Source organism: Antechinus flavipes, chromosome 2 (assembly GCF_016432865.1).
Source record: "Antechinus flavipes isolate AdamAnt ecotype Samford, QLD, Australia chromosome 2, AdamAnt_v2, whole genome shotgun sequence".
In the NCBI taxonomy this organism is placed as follows: Eukaryota; Metazoa; Chordata; class Mammalia; order Dasyuromorphia; family Dasyuridae; genus Antechinus; species Antechinus flavipes.
In genome coordinates, this window is record NC_067399.1 from 526,896,085 (window position 1) to 526,916,495 (window position 20,411).

Below are 20,411 nucleotides of genomic sequence, written 5' to 3' on the forward strand. Positions count from 1 at the left end.
ATTTCTTCTTAGGTCCTTTCCCATTTTAACATTTGAAATTCAGAAAGTCAGGTGAATCATCAACAACATTTATTGTCAAGAACTTGCCCAGCCCTGGAAATTCAGGTATAAAAGTAAGATGGCCTATGCCCTACAAAATCTTACCTTTTACTAAGAGGATAAAGCTTGCTTCTAAATAAGTACATATGGGGTATATAACAAAAGAGTGTTCCATGCTAGTCCCATATTCTTGTATTTCACTTGGAATAGATTTATACTTCCAATTGATGAACAAATAATATTAGATTTGTTATATAATATTATTACATAGTACATTTTATATAATGTATATCGTGTGCTAAATTCAACAAATTCAGCTCAGTAAATGTTTTTAAGGACCTATTGTGTTTATTCCTCTGCAAAGTTGTGGATGTAAAATTTAGGTAAGACACAGCTTGGGAACCACAGAAGATTTCTGAAAGGAGGAATAACTTTATCAGATATGTGTATAATTGACTTAGAAAACCACATACATACATACCATATATCACACATACAACCATATATCATATATAATATATATTATATATACACATAAATAAGAATTACAAAGAAACTTCTGGCATTACCTTCTCTGATCTTTGTAACAAGGCCAGAACATAAATACAACAGATATTATTATCATCCGCATTTGACAGATGAGGAAACTGAGACTTATAGAGAGAAATAAATTGTCCAAGATCATTCAGAAATTTCCTTCCTCCTTCCTGGCCTAATGATATTTCTATTATATCTTTCTATATATTTCAATTATATTAAACTTGAAGAGCTAAAGTGGGTATGAATGATGGAAGACCTTGACAAACACATTGAGGAACCTGAATTTGTGATTGTATCATACAAAGGAAAAAGCATTGAATGCTGTGTTCCCATTCCAGTTCATCCATGTGTTCTTGGTCAAATCTCCAGATCTCTCCAATTCTCAGGCTTCTCATCTCTAAACAGGGATTATTATTACTTATCAATACTATTTAACCTATAGGTCTGCTATGAAATTAAGTGTCACAGAAATAAAGAGTTTTATTAACCATAAAAGTATTTCATTATTTAGGAGTCATTAAACATAGTAGGGGACTGACATAGTGAATGGATTATATTAGAAATCCAAGTTTCATTGACTTTTTCCTGACTCCAGGGACATAATGTAGTTCATTGAGATAACCAATGGCTGGAGAGCTCACCAAATCTTCAGGGAGTTTTCATCTGAAGTCTACTTTTTAATCTGAGAAGCAGCCCTTTGTCCCTTCATTTTTGTTCAGATAAAATGAGAAGCATGCTTCTCTGTTCTTCTGCAGTAGCTTCGAAGTGTAGGATTTTCTAGGCAGCAGATGTTTCCTGATTTGTAACACACAGATGTTTTGCTACTCCCTCTGCAAGTTAAACACTAGGGGAAAGAACCATTCAAAAAAAAAAAAAAAACCTGAAAGTAAGGCTCCTTCTGAGCTAGGTTTAGACTATCTTCCAGGAAGAGAAAGAAGTGGAACAGTTAAACATAAATCTGTCTGATTTAGGGGAAAGAAGACCACTTAACTGGAACTTGGGGACCAGCACTCTTGCTTGGTTCTGTTATTAAGCCCTTAGGTCACCTTGGGCAAGTCATCTGGCTTCTCAAGGTCCCAAATAAGAGAATTTCTAAGATTTCTTCTTTAGGTCCTTTCCCATTCTAACATTTGAAATTCAGAAAGTCAGGTGAATCATCAACAACATTTATTGTCAAGAACTTGCCCAGCCCTGGAAATTCAGGTATAAAAGTAAGATGGCCTATGCCCTACAAAATCTTACTTTTTACTAAGAGGATAAAGCTTGCTTCCAAATAAGTACATATGGGGTATATAACAAAAGAGTGTTCCATGCTAGTCCCATATTCTTGTATTTCACTTGGAATAGATTTATACTTCCAATTGATGAACAAATAATATTAGATTTGTTATATAATATTATTACATAGTACATTTTATATAATGTATATCGTGTGCTAAATTCAACAAATTCAGCTCAGTAAATGTTTTTAAGGACCTATTGTGTTTATTCCTCTGCAAAGTTGTGGATGTAAAATTTAGGAACTACAGCTTGGGAACCACAGAAAATTTCTGAAAGGAGGAATAACTTTATCAGATATGTGTATAAGGATCATATTTTAAAAATAATCATAATGATTCCTAAACCCCATTACAGTGTAGGAGAATGGTAATAGGTTATGTAGGGCATGAAGTTTTTCTACTTAGTGCCTATATTGTTCAGGTCTCCAAAAAAGAATTTTGCTCAAAACAAAGTTTCTATTCATTTATCTTGGATCATTTCCACTAGATATATATGGATATGGATATGCTTAATAACTACACCAAGAAAATGGGCATACCACATCTCAGTCCAAAAGGAGAAGTAATATTAGTAGAAGCAGTTATTCCCTTTTATATGTTCTGCATTCTAGCCACACTGACATTCTTGCTATTCCTTACCTAGCACTCTCTCTCTCTTGACTCAAATTCTGTGCCTTTTCATGGTTTTTCCTGCCATTGCTGGACTGTTCTCTCTATTCCTCTTTGCCTACCTTCACCTTCAAGAATCAGTTAAAATTCTACCTTCTGTGGGAGACTCTTCCAGCCCCCTCTGTTGCTTGTGTTATCCTGATTTTTTCATCATACTGTGTATATCATGTGTGTATGTATGTAATTATTTCTTGGGTGTCCTGTTACAATGTGAACTGCTTAAGAACAGAGACCATGTATTGAATTTTCCTCGGGTCCCTAGTGCTTATACTGTCTGGCACACAATAAGTACTTAATAAATGTTTGTTGATTAACTAAAGATGGAAGAGACTAGGTATCATCTCACCTAGCCCCTTCATCTTGTACATGAGGAAGCTGAAGTCCAGAAAAATGATATAATTTACATATGGGTATACCAGAAGGTTTATGCAGAACCAGTATTTAAACCTAGATCTTTTGTTTCAAAATTCTATTCTCTTTATACTTTATTTGTTCCCTATTGCCTGCTTGCTTCAAACTTCAAACTTTGAACTTCCTTCAAAACAATTATCCTAAAATCCCTCTCTGAGCCTATTTTGATTCTTCTCTGTGCTCTCTGGAATGTCTGTTCCATAGATAGCACATTTGTTTTTCTGTTAATCATTTCCTTTTCTGCCTTTTACCTTTTGTTGAAACCTGGTTCCTTAGGGATGAAACAGCCTTATTATCCATTCTTTCCACCACTACTTATACGTTCATCCCAAATCACTGGATTAGGTGAGACTATTGCACTATTGCATGCTCCCCACTGTCATTCACCTCTACCACCTTCACTCAGTAACTTCTCATTTTTTGAGATTCATTCAGTTCATCACTACAGCTCAACCAAAATTAGAGTAATGGTTGCATTCCAAACTCCAGGACACTTCCCATTTTTCCTTACTGAGTCTAATGCCTGTTTCACAATCTTTCTCTCTTCAACTCCTGCCCTCATAATAGGGGAACTCATCAGATTATTTAATACTTCTCCTAGGCTCCCACTTTCTCAATATCCTCATTTCACATGATCTACTCTTTTACCCACCTCAGTTAAACACAGTTAGTCCACTTGATATTGCCATTATTTATAAAGGCATCACTTCCATGTTCATGAACTTTGAAATTCCCTTTACCTGAAAAGATAAAAATCTCTTGTCATTCTACCTCTTCCTGTCCCTTAAAACCTCAACTCCTGTATTTCATCCTCACTGTAGCCTCCAATTTCTTGACCCTTCAGTTCTCTTTAATACATCTCACCCCCACTGATTACATTCTCCTTTCTTTGAATGTAGTTCAACTCTACATTGTCTTCTCAAGACCTTTGCCCCTTTTTGCGATTAACAGTATTTCATTGCCAAACTTCAAGGTTTTGTTTTCCCCATCTCCTGGTTTTGCTCTTATTTAAGAGCTACTGAACTAAGCTGGAAAAAAAATCACAAAATCACACTAGCCGGGTTCATCATAAAATGATGTTACATTCTCTCAAATTGTCCAAAACTGTGGAAAATAATCATTTTATACTTTCCTTATTGAACCAAAGGCAGCTGGTGGCTCAGTAGATAGAACACTGGTTCTGATATCTAGAAGACACATGCCACATTGGTCCTTAGACACTTCCTGGGCAAGTCACTTAACCTCTTTTGGCCCAAAAAAAATGTATCCACTGGAGAAGGAAATAACAAGCCACTCCAATATCTTTGCCAAGAAAAGCCCAAATGGGGTCACAGAGAATCAGATGTGACCAAAACAACTGAACAACAGCAATAATAGTTGACTCATTCTTTCACTCATCACTATGATTTTTCCAAAGCTTTTTTTATCCATCTTCAAACCTTGCAAGCCTTTTCCTTTCCCCAATCTCTTAGCAGATAAAGAATCTAGGACCAGATAAGAATTTAATATCTGGAATTAATGGTAATAAAGATAGGTAATTAGCAGCAAAGCTAGAATTTAATCATAGGTTTTCACAATGCTTGGAAGATAGATAATATATGTTCTCCATCTCTTAATAAATAATGTCATAGGCAACTATGATAAACTTAGCTTTTCTCAGTGGTGATCTAGGACAAATCAAATAAACTTGGGAGAAAAAATGCCACATCCAAAGATAAAACTAGGAAGATAGAATGTGAATTGAAGCATAGTATTTTCACCTCTTTTGTTTGTTTTTTTGTTTGCTTTTTTCTTTTTTTTTCTTTTTAATCTAATTTCTCTTACACAATATGACAAAAAATGAATTAATACATGTGTAATCTATATTTGGTTGCTTGCTGTCTTGGGGAGGGGAGTGGTATGGGAGAAGAAAAAAGTTGCAACACAAAATCTTATAGAAATGAATATTGGAAGCTCTTTTTACATGTATTTGGAAAAATAAAATATTATTGAGAAAAAATTATTAATGTCATAGGCAGGTAGGTGATATAGTGAATAGAGTCCTGGGCCTGGTATCAGGAAGACCTGAGTTCAAATCTGGTCTTCCATACTTAGTAGCTATGTGACTTTGAGTAAGTCTTATTTAACCTCTGTTTGCCTCAATTTCTCCACTATAAAACAGGAATCATAATAGCACCCACCTCACAGGGTTGTGGAGAGGAACAAATGAGATAATATTTGTAAATATCTTAATACCTAGCACACACAAGGACTATTATTGATTATTGAATAGAAGCCTAAATGTTTGGCTTTTCTTGTTGTTCAGTCATTTAGTGTTCATGACTCCATTTGAGGGTCTCTTGGCAAAGATATTGGACTGCTTTGCTATTTCCTTCTCCAGCTCATTTTACAGATGAGGTCCTGAGGCAAAGAGGGCTAAGTGACTTTGTCCAGCCTCACACATCTACTAAGTGTCTGAAGATTTGAACTCAGGTCTTCCTGAGCTACATGTGGCTGTTGTTAGGTGAGTGGCAGGCGAGGGGGTTGAGGGTGGGAGTGAGGAATGGAGATGGCGCATACATTTATGCCATTTTTGGCCATGGAAATTGACTTGATTTAGAGGCCATGTGCCACAGTGGACAGATAGCAAATATCACTACCAGACCTGGTTCATGCCTTCTGTTTCTGTCACTGTGGCTGAGGATGAAGAAATCACTTATCCCCTCAATATTCAAGGGGATATGACAGCAAAGAAAGTGCCAATCTACGTTTGAAGAGGGAATTTATTATCCAAAAACTCTCTATAACATTGAAATCACAGAGGTCATTTTTATCTTTATTGTGTTCTTTCATAAGAATTAATACTTTTGTTTGGAGCATGGAGGGAAAACTTTAAGCTAACTACTCAAAAGGATTTCTACTTAGGAAAAATTAAGTAGATACCAATATCATTGTTCTTTTTGAGCTAATTCTATGCAGCTCTATTTCCTCTAGACAGTATAATTTTCTATTCATATAACTTTAGCTGAAAACTTAGACTGTGACACAAAAGCCTTATCTCACCGATTATACTAACAACATAGCAGGTCAAATAGCTGTTGGTAATGTCAGCATCATACTTAGTGCATTCCTTATGCTATTGACCTAAAGAAAGTTGTTATTGTTTTAAAATTTGAAAACTGGTCCTCACGCCCACTGTGTCTGCAAATCCACTGAGGCAGCTAAGGTATAATAGTACATAATATTCTATATCACTTCTCCAATTACTAGTGACTGTTAGCATGGGTAAATGGATTTACTTGCAATTTTTTTATTTGTGATGGATTATCTTTGGTAGTATTTGGTAGTAAAGATTTAAGCTGATACATGTAAGACTTGCTCTTCCTCTTAAAAGGAGCCAGAAAATGCTTTCCTTCTAAACTGACTCATTTTCCTAAATAAGAAATTATACAGATAGTCAATGCAAATAGATATAATTCTACCCCATTCTTCTGGAAGACTTTGCTCTTTTGAGCAAAGAGTGATTAAGACTAGCATGTAAGTTTACATATTCTGAAGTCATTGTATATGGCATAAAAATAAAATCCCTCATAAACCTCAAAGAAAGAAACATAAGAAAATACTTCACCTTTCTCCTTTGGGATGGGTGGAAAAGTAGGGCACATGATATGCACATAGCATCATTTCAGGGTGGAGAATATATTGAATGATTTTGCGGAATTATTTTCTGTAATGGGCTGAGGCTTGAGTTGATGCACTGAGGACCCAAGCACGTGAGGCTAAATAGCCCACTCTTTGTGCAAGTCCTGATGTGTTGTATAGGAAATGACAATTTTGGTGGGTGGAGGCAGGGGAGTGGAAAGGGAAGTGGAAAGAGAGACTGCTGGCTGGTTTCTTGACACAGCTGCTCTCATTGCTATCGCGACTGCCCTTCACCTGCAATCCCCTCCTTCACCTGCAATCCCCTCCTTCACCTCTGCTGGCTGGCTTCCTGTTGCAGCTGCCCATATTGCTATCGCAATCCCCCTTCATCTCAAAAAAGAATAAAGATTGAAGATTTTTCCCTTAACCTGAATTCCTGACTCTGGCTGATTTTAAATGCACGGTCATCACAATTTTCTCCTTTTCCTTCTTTTTAAAAAATCCTTAATTATAAAGAAAGGCTCTTTTGAATGAGGAAAGGGGATGATGGATACAATTTAGACAATATGCAATATATTATGTGAGTTATGATTGATTTTTAAAATTAAAGAAAAATGCAAATGTTCTTATTTTGTTTTCTATATCATGACTTTGTCTTTCTTTTGCTCCCCATTTCTTCTTCCAACCTTTCCTTCTGCTGTTTTAAATAGTAGTCAAATCATGAAATGGACCCAATTTTCTTTACTACCAAATGACATTAGGGTTCTAAATGTTGCTTTTCAAATGCTACTATTATTAAGATTAATCAAATTGGGGGCAGCTAGTTGGTGCAGTGGATAGAGCACCAACTCTGAAGTCAGGAGGACCTGAGTTCAAATGTGACCTCAGACACTTAACACTTTCTGGCTGTGTGACTCTGTACTAGTCACTTGACCCCATTTGCCTCAGCAAAAACAAACAAACAAAAAAGTAAATGCATTTACCTATGCTGACAGTCAATAGTAATTGGAGACATGATATAGAATATTACGTACTATTACACCTTAGCTGCCCCAGTGACATTGCAGACACAGTGTGGGGTAAGGAGCAGATTGAAATCAACAAAAGCATTTTGAAAGGACATCAGTGGTGTAATTTACAAGGAAAAGAATGGTCTTTTCCAGGTCTTTTGGGGAAAAAAAAAAACTATTCAGGGATTGCTATGTCTAATTTGTGATATCACCAGAGGGCAGAGATCTAGAGATAAAACTAAAGTGAGGCTTAGGGAAAGGATGCTAATGCTTCCACTCCCTCCCTAATAATTGAATCTAACAAGAATATATTCAGTGCTTAATATGTACAAGGTGTATGGGAAACAAAGAGGAAAAAAAAGCAAAATTTAAAATTGGTTCCTGGTTTCAAAAAAATTGCATTCTACTAAGAGATGAGATGAAACAAATAAACATTTAAATAAATTCATGATAATTCAAGAGGGGGTAGAAAGATAAGAGAAACAGAGACAGGTAAACAGAGACAGAAACAGAGGAGAGAGAGAAAAAAGAGAGGGGGAAAAGGAAAAGAGGCGAGAGAGAGAGAGAGAGAGAGAGAGAGAGAGAGAGAGAGAGAGAGAGAGAAGAGAGAGAGCAAACTGAAAATAAAAGAATTCTGATAAGAAGTAGCATATAAATTGGACTTTGAGAAAAAGAGGTGAGATTTTAAGAGATGGAGGTGAGTAATGTGTTTGTAGCCAAAATGAGAATGGCCCACAAAAAATCATAGAAGCAAAAGAAGGAATTCTGAGTTCTGAGGATCCATAGTTTGGCTAAAAGATAATATATGTGAAAGGGAGTAATAAAAATAATCTCAGAAAGGTGAGGTGGAGTAATCAAGATGGCATTTACCCTGCATTTCCACAGGCCTTCTATCATTGAAGATTTTTGTGTTAATCAATTTTAACCTTCACTCAGTGTTAATGACTGAGTTACAAGAGGCTCTTAAAATCAGGGTAGTTTGTCTTTTTTTTCCCCCCAGTGGAGAGAATTATAATGAAATTACTTCTACAACCTCTATTCTCATTATGAATGATTTGGGAACTAACTTCATAAGTAAATCCTATAATAATTTTCAGCATTATACTTAAAGTGAAGTTTGAACAATAGCATTTGTGAGATTTTTGATATAATTAGCCATCTGTTTTCCTGGATTTATTAGACTGATTCTTGATAAGATTTTATGTTTTACAAAATCAAGTTTCTACTTGAATTAGCATGTTATTATAAACTCTGTATTTCTCCACAAAGCACATTTTCTACCTGCATTTTTATAACTAATTCTAAGTTCTCAATATGGCTTTAAAAATCTATAATCCATGTTAATAGTCACATTTATCTTTGTGAGTAGATAATAAACTTAGCCCTTTCCTTTCAGTTTACATTTTACCATTTTTGTTAATTCCTTGTATTGTTACTATGGTTGATTTTGAGTCAAGGAAGCAAATGTGGATGAAAATAAATGCCTATCATAACGCTATCTCTCTTTCTCTTTCTATTTCTATCTTTTTTTTTACAAAGTTTTTTGCTTATTTGTGAGAAATAAAGGAATAAAGATCTAAGAATTAGGATGTTGATGATATAGAAAACATTTGAAATCTTAAGAAAGGTAACATTAGTATAAAACTTGAAAAAACTTATTACAAAATTATTGAAGTGAAATTCTTGGCAGAAAATTTTCAGAAACTATAAGCATAATGCTAAACAAAATTGGTTCTTACACAATTCCAGGAAATACATACCTTTAGGATTTAACATAAATTAAAATTCATTAGCTCCAATTAGTATCTGATATATGGAATCATGGGAAAGAATTGAGAGATTTGCTAAGATATTTGGAAAGGTTAAAAAGAATTGATGCTCTGTCTGAACAAAAGAAGGCTCAAGTATTAAGAGTTCTTTGCATAAAGGATGATGACCAGATGTTCACTATCTCCTCTGAGAACCAACAAAATTAAGCATCCTTAAGATACTTGGGCAGGAGGGATTTAGGTTAGCCATAATGATTTTCTCATAGAGGAGATTGTTTTACTTTCAAATAACAGATCACTGTGGAAGATTGAAAAACCTCTTTCTCTCGGGTCCCTTAAAAAAAAAAAAAGTATGTTCTCATCGCTTATTTTCTTTTCAATGACAACCCTTCCTTAAGAAATGGATTAGATAAAATAATTCAATGTCTCCTCCAACCAGAAGATTTGGTGAAAATATCATTGAGATAGCAATTCTTTAGACTATATGTGTATATATAAAGCTGGATATTCAGCTATATAGATAAAACAAAATCTTTCTTCTTTTTTTCAGACTATCAGTAAAGTTCTACTCCAGTATGCTGCAATTGTCTCCAATGATTTCAGTTCATATTGTGATAAAGAAAATGTGGTGAGTAAAAATATCAACATGTTTTAAAAGCATTTCAGCTATTCTTTTAAAATAATAATTCAATAAACAAAAATGCATCTAGGAGAATTTTTCTACTTTTCTCCATATCTTCCTACTCTTTTCAAAGTATTATCATCTGTTCCTCTAAATATCACTTGGGAGTATAAAAACCAAGAATGTTGGGGGGGGAGAAAGTGTTAATAACAACAACAACAGCTGACATTTGTAGAGCATTTTCAAATTTGCCAAGTTCTTTACATATATTCTTCCATTTACTCTCTCATCAATCCTGTGAGATAAATATGACTGACATTATTATGCCTATTTTACAGTGTAAAAATAAAGATCCAGATAATTTAAGGGATTTGTTCAGAATCATATAGTGATAATTTCAGCCCTCTCTCCAGTCACCAAACAAGATGATTGAGACTAGTTTCCAGCTATTCGTATTGGTGAACTGGGAAGAAGATTAGACTTGAGGTCTGGAGCCACCTAGATGCAAATCCAAACTCAAACATTTATTGGCTCTGTAATACTGGATAAGCCAATTGATTTCTTTTCTTTCTTTCTTTCTTTTCCTTTTTTTTTTTTTTTGCTTTATTTCATCATCTGTAAGAAGAGAAATAATACATTTAATATCTTCACCTCAGAAAGTTAAGAAAAACAAATGGAATCATATATTAATACATATTCTGCAGCATATATTATATATTAAGAAATATCAGCAACTTTTATAATTTAGTAGATAATCCCATTTTCACCTATATTCCCAAAAATCTTACTACAATTTTAAGCTTATACATAGTTCTTTACAAACCATAAAATATTTCATAAGTGTCAGGTTGTTATGCCACAGTTCTCTTTTATTGTCCTTACTCAGTTTCCATAATTATCCTAACCCAGTCTTGACTCAGTTTCTCTGCTTCAGTTTATAAAAATCAGCTCAAAACTCAGTCCTGCAAAACCTCCCTTCCCTCTTTATCAGAATACTTGAAAAGGATAAAAGATCTTATGTTTTAGAACATCAGAGTGCCTCTCCCCATCCCAAGCTATACCGTCTTATCAAGATGCCTCTCCCCATGTCTAGGGTGCCTCCCCCCATTACGTCATCCCCTCTCCAGAGGTTCACCCCACCCTGTCAGAGTCCCGCACTCTGACTCCATCCCTGCCTCAGTCTACCCCCTGAATCTGAGCCACGGGTATATATATCATTGAGAACTAACATTGTTGGCTGGATTCTTGGAGATGATAGTCTTACTCAGCCCTGGGACCAAACCATGGATCCATTTGATCCCAGTATATCTCTCTATTTAATAGACTATACTCTCTAATCTCTATTTTTCTCAGTTTCTCCGGCATTACAAAGTGAGAGAAAATATGGAACAGTGAAGTAGTCAGTCTTTCTATCAGAAGGAATTGGATTCAAGTCCTAACTGATTTTTACTGGCTCTGTGATTCCAGTCAAGTCACTCAATGTCTAAGTGCCCCTAAGATACCTTTTAAGAAGGTGAATTGCAAAGCCGATCCCAATCTGCATTGGTTATTGTAGTTTCTTTATCAGATTCTCTGTGAAATCATAGCTGTTGTTTGGAAACAACAGTCACCTGTTATTATTTAAAACACACATATTTAAAGTTATGAATTAAGTTTAAATTTTCTTCCTTTTGTTTCTTTTTTAATGTGAAGTTTTCCCTCTCTGTAAAGATAATGATTTGTTTCTTTAGCTATTTTTGTTAAATCTGCTTTAAAACAGCTCTCTTTCTACCCTTAAGTCACTTCTTCTTCCCATTTGTCACCCTATTCCCTAGTTTGACAGTTTTGATTAATTTTTTGTTATTTTTTTCTTGCTTTTATCTAGCAGTCTAATTCTTCCCTTCTTTTTTCCTCAAAGTAGTCAATTAAATCCTTTCTTCTCTTTCAACTTTTTTTTTCTGTTTTTTGTTTTATTTTCTGAACCTTTTTTAAAAGGATTTCTTTCTCCTACTCTTTTATTATTTCTTTTTTCTTCTTTCTAGTGCAGATTTTATTCTTATATTCATTGTTCTCATACTTATTTATTCCTTCTTTAGTTTCTGTATTCCTCAAGGAATTGAAGCTAGTTTGAGTTCTTTCCTCTAAAGTTAGTTCATTATTAATTGTATATCTTTCCCTTGACCGATTTTCCTGTTGTGTGCATTTTTAGAAATACCAATTTTTGTGGGAGATAGAAAGGATAAAAATATTGCCTTTCAATAGGAATTTTCTTGCCATCATTTCCTATATGCCACTGATTTTACAGTTCATTATCATTTATTGATTTCCTCTTTATCATTTCCTCTCATTTATCACAAAATCTCATCTTTCTGTCCAACCCTTTTCCACTCTTCTAAGTATGTTACCACTTTCCTCCACCTACAAGAGCTCTGATTTCCTTTTTATCCATAGTAGCATAACACTCTTTCAGAGATAGTGGTCTCTGTAAGCATCAAATCCCTGCAGATTTGGTATGGGGAATGACTATTGGGAGACCTTTGATGATATACAATAGCAACAAAAATTTAAAATGATGAAAAATATTATTTAAAATTTACAAAAATATAGCTATTTCATGACAGTCATATCAAGATTTTTTATGGTGATGAGGAAATAGAAAAAAGTATATTAAAACTACATATAGCCCTCTGACATAAATGCTTCTGATATAAATTTCATGTAAAATTCAGAGTTGAATGAGAACTAGGGAGTTTATATTTGGGACATAAAGCAAAAACAAAAGAAAACTATATTCTCCTTTTTGCATTAAACTTAGCTCAAAGTTCTCAAAACAAAACCTCATTGTCCAAGTAAACATAATTCACTCTGCCTTTATGAATAAGACTGATGGTATTTGAAGAATGAAAAGGATTTTATCCCTGAACAATTTTAGTAGAACTAAACCTTTTAATATGACCAAGAAAATGTCTATAAGATTCAAAACAATCTCAAGAATTAATGAAAGGTCCTATCATTTCTTATGTAAATCAACTAGCAGAATTTGAAATGAGATCATCCTTATGAAACCAAAAGGCATAGGTAGAAGTCTTGGCACTTGGACATGTTCCAAAGTAATCACTTAAAAATGAACCAATAGAAATAGAAATTTTCCCATAAGCATAAAAGAAGGAAAGGTATCTTGTTATATGAATTAGTTTTTAATTCCAGGAAAGAAGAAGAAATGCTAGTCTTTTTATTAAAAATTCAGTATCATATTTCACAAAGATGTCTCCATCTTAATGGTTCTTGGAATTTCAAAAAGAATCACTTTCTTTTTGAAAGAAATCAGACCAGATACTCTTTCTAAACTTCCTACCTATTGTGAGTTAGACACCTGGCATGGACAGGTAGTCATCTGTAACAAATTTGCTGGCAAGAAGGAAGAATACTAGGACTTGGGATCTGCCCAGTTACAGTGTCCTAAGGTCCAAAGGACCTTAGATTCTGCCATTACACTCTCCATTTGGCCACTGCCATGTGACCTACAGATGTACCATCAGGCTTTGGGACCTTGATAGTCACTATACGAATGAAGCCTTAGGATTTCACAGTCTTTCCATTTACCTTAGAGATCATTTCCTCCTTAAACATATTGACTTCTCCAATGACAGTGGGACTCTTTAATTTCAAGGACTTGCTGTTTTTATTACTAGGTCTTGGTGCTATTGTTCATAGCAGGTGATTTATAATTCTCTTTTAATCCATCCATCCATTCATTTCCCTAAAATGTATATGGCAATAAAGATCTTTGTAACCCAGCACCATCCTACCTTTCCAGTTTTCTCATTTGTTACCCCCCGCCCCATACCAAATACTTTTTTAATCCAGTGACCCTGGGTGCCTGGCTATTCTACAAATAAGAGACTCCATCTCTTAGTTCATTCACTCTGTATTTCAGAAATCTTAGAATTCTCTTCTTATTCTGCTTCAACTGACCTTTCTGGCTTCCTTTTGGTACCTACTAAAATCCCAATTTTGTACCTAATTCTACATGCACTAAATTGTGCAATTCAGTATCATTCATTGCTTTCCTCTTTATCATTTTCACTCATTTTCACAAAATTTCATCTCTGGGTCCAACCTTTCCCACTCTTTTAAGTATCAATTATCACTTTTCCCCTACTTAATTCTAATCCTTTCCCTCTGTTAACTTGCTTTGATTATATTTGTTGGCATTTGTCTCCCTGAGTAGATTGTAAACTCCTTAAGGGTAGGGCTTCTTTTGCTTTTTTTTTTATGCCCAGCACTTAATACAGTGCCTGGCACATAGTAGGTACTTAATAAATGTATATTGATTGATTGAATCCATGGAATTTTAGAAATTTCAACAGTGAATAGCAGCCTCTATTTATAATGGCTCCTTTAGTCTGTGATACAGTGTTATTTAATTAAAAGTAAACATATTTTAATGTTACTAATAATTTTTTATTATTCTGCTATTTTAAGGATCTGAAATCATATAACATGGGTATATTAATAAAGATCTTAGATTCTTGCAACATTAATATCAGCCTTGTGATGGCTAATTGTTACTATATAGCCAACCCAGAAATGAGCCTGACAGAATTGGTTTATGGACAAAAGACATGTATAAATCATCACTGGGCCCATGCTTAAAGTCTTTCTAACTACATAGGATCTAGAAAGTCACACACTTACCTAACTCATTGGCATAGACTTTAGGAACCCAGGGTCACCTATATACCACATTGGGATACCAGAATACTTTGGTATCAAAATGATTTTATTCAATGAGTTTATATAAATGTATATAGATCAAAGTATGCATTTTCACTTTCTTCCTTGTTGAGTTTTTTGTTTTTTTTCCTCTCATGGATTTTTCCTTTTGTTCTGTTTCTTCTTTTATAACATGATAAAGATGGAAATATGTTCAACATCTTTACACATGTACAACCTTTATTAAATTGCTTACCATTTTAGGGAGGAAAGAAGGAAGAAAAAAATAATAATAGTAGTAACTAACAAAAATAGAACTTTGAAGTCACAGAGCATTTTTTTAATAGCAGTCTTGAAAATATTATTATCCTTTTATATCATTTATTCAATAAAGACTAAATACCTTTTGTATGTTCAGAAAGAACACTGTGACATATGTGTTATGCAAATATCATCCCTAATTTGCATGTATATGCATTTATTCCAAAAATATAAAGCCCAAGTGGAAAGAATTACTAATTTATTTGAATTTCAAAATAAACTCTCAGAACATACTTATTCTAATTTTATCAGAGTTGAAAGATTCCAAACCAAAATAGAAATTGAGGCTGTGTGTAATAGTACTAATTTCATAAGCTGCAAAAGAAATCTAATTTTGTTTAGATTTCATCCCATATATATAGTTAGTAGAATCTCAGTGTCATTATCTTCACATATTCATGAGAAAGTTGAATGATTTGACCTCTGGTGTTTTTAACTGGTCAAACATGTTATGACTTTTCATCCCTTTCCATTTCCCCCTTCTGCCCATTTTCCTTTCCTCCTCTAATGTACTCAGATCTAATTGCAATAGTGTACCTGGCATCTATATATAGACACATTAAGGTTAGACTAGTACATATGCCAAAAACTCCAACACAAAACTTCCTCTTGCTCTATGATACTGTGTAAGCTAGCAGTTTGACGTAAGCAAACTAAAGGCATTTCCCTACTTTAGGTTTATTTTTTTGATTTCAATATTATTGATTATCCTCTTTGGAATAGCAGTGTGATGATAAAAGTAAATTGACCTGACAGAGAGTAGACACATAATAAATTCTTGTTGATTAACTAAGTGACAGATTTCAGATGGATCTAAAATGATCAAGAATATAAGCTACCACATCTAGAGAAAGAACTGATGCTCTGAATGTAGATCAAAGCACTTTCTTTTTTGTTGAAATGTTTTTGAAGGGGTTTCCCCATGGATTTTTCTTTTTGTTCTTTTTCTTCTTTTATAACATAACAAAGGTAAACATATGTTCAACATGTTCGCATATGTATAACCTTTATCAAATTGCTTACCATCTTGAGGAGGAAGAGGGGAAGCAGGGAAGGAAGAAAAAATTTTACACAGAGTAAATATTGAAAACTATCTTTACATGTAATTTTAAAAAATAAAATATAATTTACATAAAATATTTTCAGTTTTTAATAAAGAATATAGGGTACCTCAACTTCGTTAATAAAAATAGGATAGTTCAACTTTAATGTTATTTTTAGGTTCAACTCAGTTGTCAGTCAACCTTACAGGAAGTTCAAAGTTTATCTAAAGATAAATTCCCTATCCTAAAGTTGAGCAACAGAATGTCAATCAATTCAAATAGAATAAGCATCCATAATGATTAATCTTTATTAATGTGCTTCAAGTCAAGTCAACAAGTATTTATTAAGCACCTACTTTGTATCAGACACTGTACTAATATGAGAACAGTCCCTGCCTTGGACAGTTCACTTTCTAATGGGGGAGACAACATACAAACAATTATGTAAATATAAGACAGTGTACACTGAAGTTTATCTCAGAGGGTAATGAATAATAACAAAAGGAACAAGGAAAGGCTTCTTGCAAAAAGAAAGATTTAAACAGAGGCTTGAAGGAATCCAGGGATTCTTAGAGAAAGCTATTAAAAAATAAGTGATTTTTACCATAGCTGTGTAAAGATAGTCCAAATATGGCCCATATTCCCATTGCCCTTTCCCTCTTGCCCAACCCATGGTTATTCCTAAATCCTAGAAACATTCCAAAATCTAAATTTCATCATTTAGATATGACTCCCATTATGATATCATTAAAGAGAAATATTTTTTTAAAAAGCAAAATGGGATTACAAAGGCTCCAAAGATCATTTTTAAAATTAGTAATCTTATAGATATTTCTCTAGCTTAATCCATCCATTGATATGAAGCCTCAAATTAGATTAATATTCCTTTTCCTATTTTTCTCATTTGATTTTATAAAAGAGATTGGAGTAAAAGCTGTTTCATGATTGAGGTTAAGGTAGATTTAAGTTCAGTTCCTCTTAGACTGAATCATTACTTTAATTAAATAAAAATGAAATGCAAATGCTTCCAAGTCAGGCAGTACATTTTTCTTTTTAAATATTCTATTTTATCTTATATTTGATTTTAAATCCTGGGCTTCTCCATCTCATTCAGGCTAAAAGTATAGGGACTACTCCCAAGCCATGTACCCTTTACCAAATATTCACCACATTAATGTCAAACTTAATACAAACAATCAGCTTAGTTCAAAACTCGGACTCAGGCTCTCTGATAGGTAGGATTACAAGTATTGCATCTCCACTACTGGCCAGGCAATGCATTGTAAAAAATGTCAGTTTTGCATTTATCTTCATTTAGATAGATATGGCCATCTTTCATATATAATTTTAAAATATCCACTCATCTACTTGCTTTGGTTCAGCAACAATATTTTTTCAGGCGTATTTAAAAAAAATGAAACAATTGATTGGACTGATCTTATTTTCAGTATCACAGCAAGAAAACCTGCCTCTGGTGGAGGTGCTGGCTATGTGACCCTGAAAAGCCTCTATTAACATCAGTCTCTTTCTGAGCTAAAAAGAAAATAAATCCCAGGATCCAAGAAGGATCCTCTGTATATGTGTGTGTTTGTGTGTATTTGTGTGCATGCAGACAAACACAAATGCTTGTTTTCCTGGCTATCTCCATGACAGTCCATCTCCACTCAAGTCATCTCTACTTCTCTGCTGGTAAATTGGACTTTGCCTCTGGAATCAACTTTGGCTATAATGGGGTGGTAATGGCTTTATCTCATTCCCAGGCCTTCTAACCTATAGCATTTTCTGGTTATCAGTATACCCAACTCCCTCCTCTTTCCAACTTCCCTTTATGTGCTGCCTCTCTTCATTAGAATATAAGCTCCTGAAGGGCAAGAACTATATTTCTTAATTATCTTTGTGTCTCCAGGGACTTAGCACAGGGCTTGGCACATAATAATGCTTAATAAATTCTTTATCTAAATAAACTATCAATCTACTCACCTATATATGTATATGTATTTTTATTACTATTTTTAATTATTTTTTAAAATTAATCTATTTTAATTAATCAATCTATATTTCTTGTGAACCTCCTAATTTCAAAGTACTGTATTATGCTCTGTGATAAGTACAAAGAAGTATCAGAAATAGTTCTTATCTTAAAATAAACAAAACTGAAAATGTGTTTGGGAAGTTCATAAATAACCATAGAAAAGACAGTTCATAGTATAAAGTAGCATATGAGAAGTATCAAATTCAAAGGGCAAAAACTATGAGAAAATAGTATGGACTTCACTAATAAGAGAGAATATTTCATAAAGCAAGAGTCTTGAAGGATGGGTAGAATTCAGAAAAAAGCAAATAGATGGAAGATTATTCTAGGTGAAAAAAACACAGTGGCACAGAAGCAGTACTGCATATGGTGAGTTGGAGGGATAGTAAATAGACCAGTCTAACTAAAATGGGGAATGAATACAGAAGAGCAGTGGGAAATAAAGTTGGATATAGGTGGGAAGCAGTATATAAAAGGGTCCTAAATATGTACTCCCATCTAGTAACCAGTGAATTCTTATGAAAAGTTTCAAAAATTCAGATGATGGTATAAGTGATGTATTAGAACCAATATTTTACATTTTCACTGGCTATCCCACAGGTCTGGAATATTCTTCCCTCCTCGTTTCTGGTTTCCTTATCTTCCTTCAAGTCTCAGTTAAAGTTGCACCTTCTAGGGTGAAAAAGTATCTAAATTCTTCTTAGTCTTAGTGCTCTCCCTCTGAAATTATCTGCAATTTATTTTCTCTAGATCATTTTGTTTGCATATTGTTTCCTCCATTAGACCGTGAGCTTCTTGAGGGCAGGAGCTTCCAGTGCTAAGCAGGATCTCATAGATATTAATAAGTAATTGTTGATTTTACTTACATTTATTTCTATTTTAGCTGGTTTCCTATAAATAGAATGTTATTGGTTAGTTAATATCTAGGTAAGGGATATTCTAATTCCATAAATACAAGAAATCTTAGCAGCAAGTTTCTCTAGATCTAAGGATTTCCAAGCATAATGTTTTTCATTGTCCTATGTATCATGTTGTTTCTCCTACAAACTTTATCTAAAGATTTATGGGAAAAGACATTGATGAATTATGTGATTCTTTAGAAAGTAATTTTTCATTTTGCTGAATCTGCTGGATACTGAATGGTAGGTAATTTGCTTGTCATTACTAAATATACTAATATAATGCAATTTATAAATGGTTTCTTGCTTCCTTTTTTCTTCTTCTTTGTAGCCCTGTATTTTGATGAATAACATTCAACAATTGCGAGTCCAGCTGGAAAAAATGTTTGAATCCATGGGAGGGAAAGAGGTCAGTAACCCACCCCACCCCCACCCCTGCTGTATTCTATTTAGAGATCATTAGCAATATAAGTCTTTACAAAGGAAATTTAATAATCAAATAAGTGTTCAGTTAATTTAGCAGAAAAAAATTATAAGAAAATGAAATGCTAGCCACAATGAAGGCTTTTTTTAAACAAATTAATTCAGTATTACCTATAAAAGTTATATAGAAAATCAATTTAAGTAATTCCAGGTGCATGAGCAGGAGCAAGGATCTTGTGGGAAAACGTAGCTTTCTAGTGTATATATGAATATATACACACATACATATACTCACATGCTAATGATCTGTAAAGTTTTTTTCCTATTATAGATGTTTAATGAAAAACAAGCTGTAGTGCCAGCTTGATATTAATGTTGTTATTGGATTCTAATTTGTGGTGGTTGTGTGTGTGTGTGTGTGTGTGTGTGTGTGTGTTTTAATGGTTCAATGTGATTTGTTTATGTCTGAAACTCTCTGTCCAAAATGTGTCTTGTGCTTTGTCTGTAATTTGTCATGTCTTTGTCCAATACTTTTGACTTGCAATGCCGTGAGCAGAAGAAAGAAGGAGAAAGATTCTCTTATGAGGTTTGTGATAGTAAGCATCTTGACCATTTTTTTTCTAAAAATGAAAAACCATTGCATTTCCTACTTCTTGTTTTGTGCTCATGTAGCTCAGGCAGATCATTTAAAACTAGCTGCATATCTTCCCTTTCCTTTCACCAGCATCACCCTCTCCAGCTTAAAAATGGGAAGGCTAATGTTCATCTGGGGGTTGGAAGAGTTTGTGCACAGAAAAAGAACTATGGGAAAAAATGACTCTATTCCTACTACATTTGACTACCAGGAAGGGGCTTCAGCTTTGTGACCATCACTCAAAAAAAATTAAATCATTTCTTGCAATAACAAGTACATGAAATATATGAAAACTGAATTTGAACTCTAATATAGGCAGCTAATCTTTTATAAATTAAAGAGGCTATAAAACTCTTCTTCTGAGATCTCATCTCTTCTTATGGGATATTGTTTGATCACAAGT

The 20,411-nt window shown here is 33.9% G+C and overlaps 1 protein-coding gene across 1 annotated transcript in view; it reads left to right on the forward strand.

The window, feature by feature from the left end:
- The window catches only part of UNC13C (unc-13 homolog C), a 744,392-nt gene that overhangs the window by 603,142 nt on the left and 120,839 nt on the right, over nucleotides 1-20,411 (forward strand). The window contains exons 22-23 of the mRNA XM_051980682.1: nucleotides 9,890-9,967; nucleotides 19,283-19,360. Of these exons, the coding sequence (XP_051836642.1) occupies nucleotides 9,890-9,967; nucleotides 19,283-19,360 (156 nt within the window). The remainder of the gene's footprint in view (nucleotides 1-9,889; nucleotides 9,968-19,282; nucleotides 19,361-20,411) is intronic.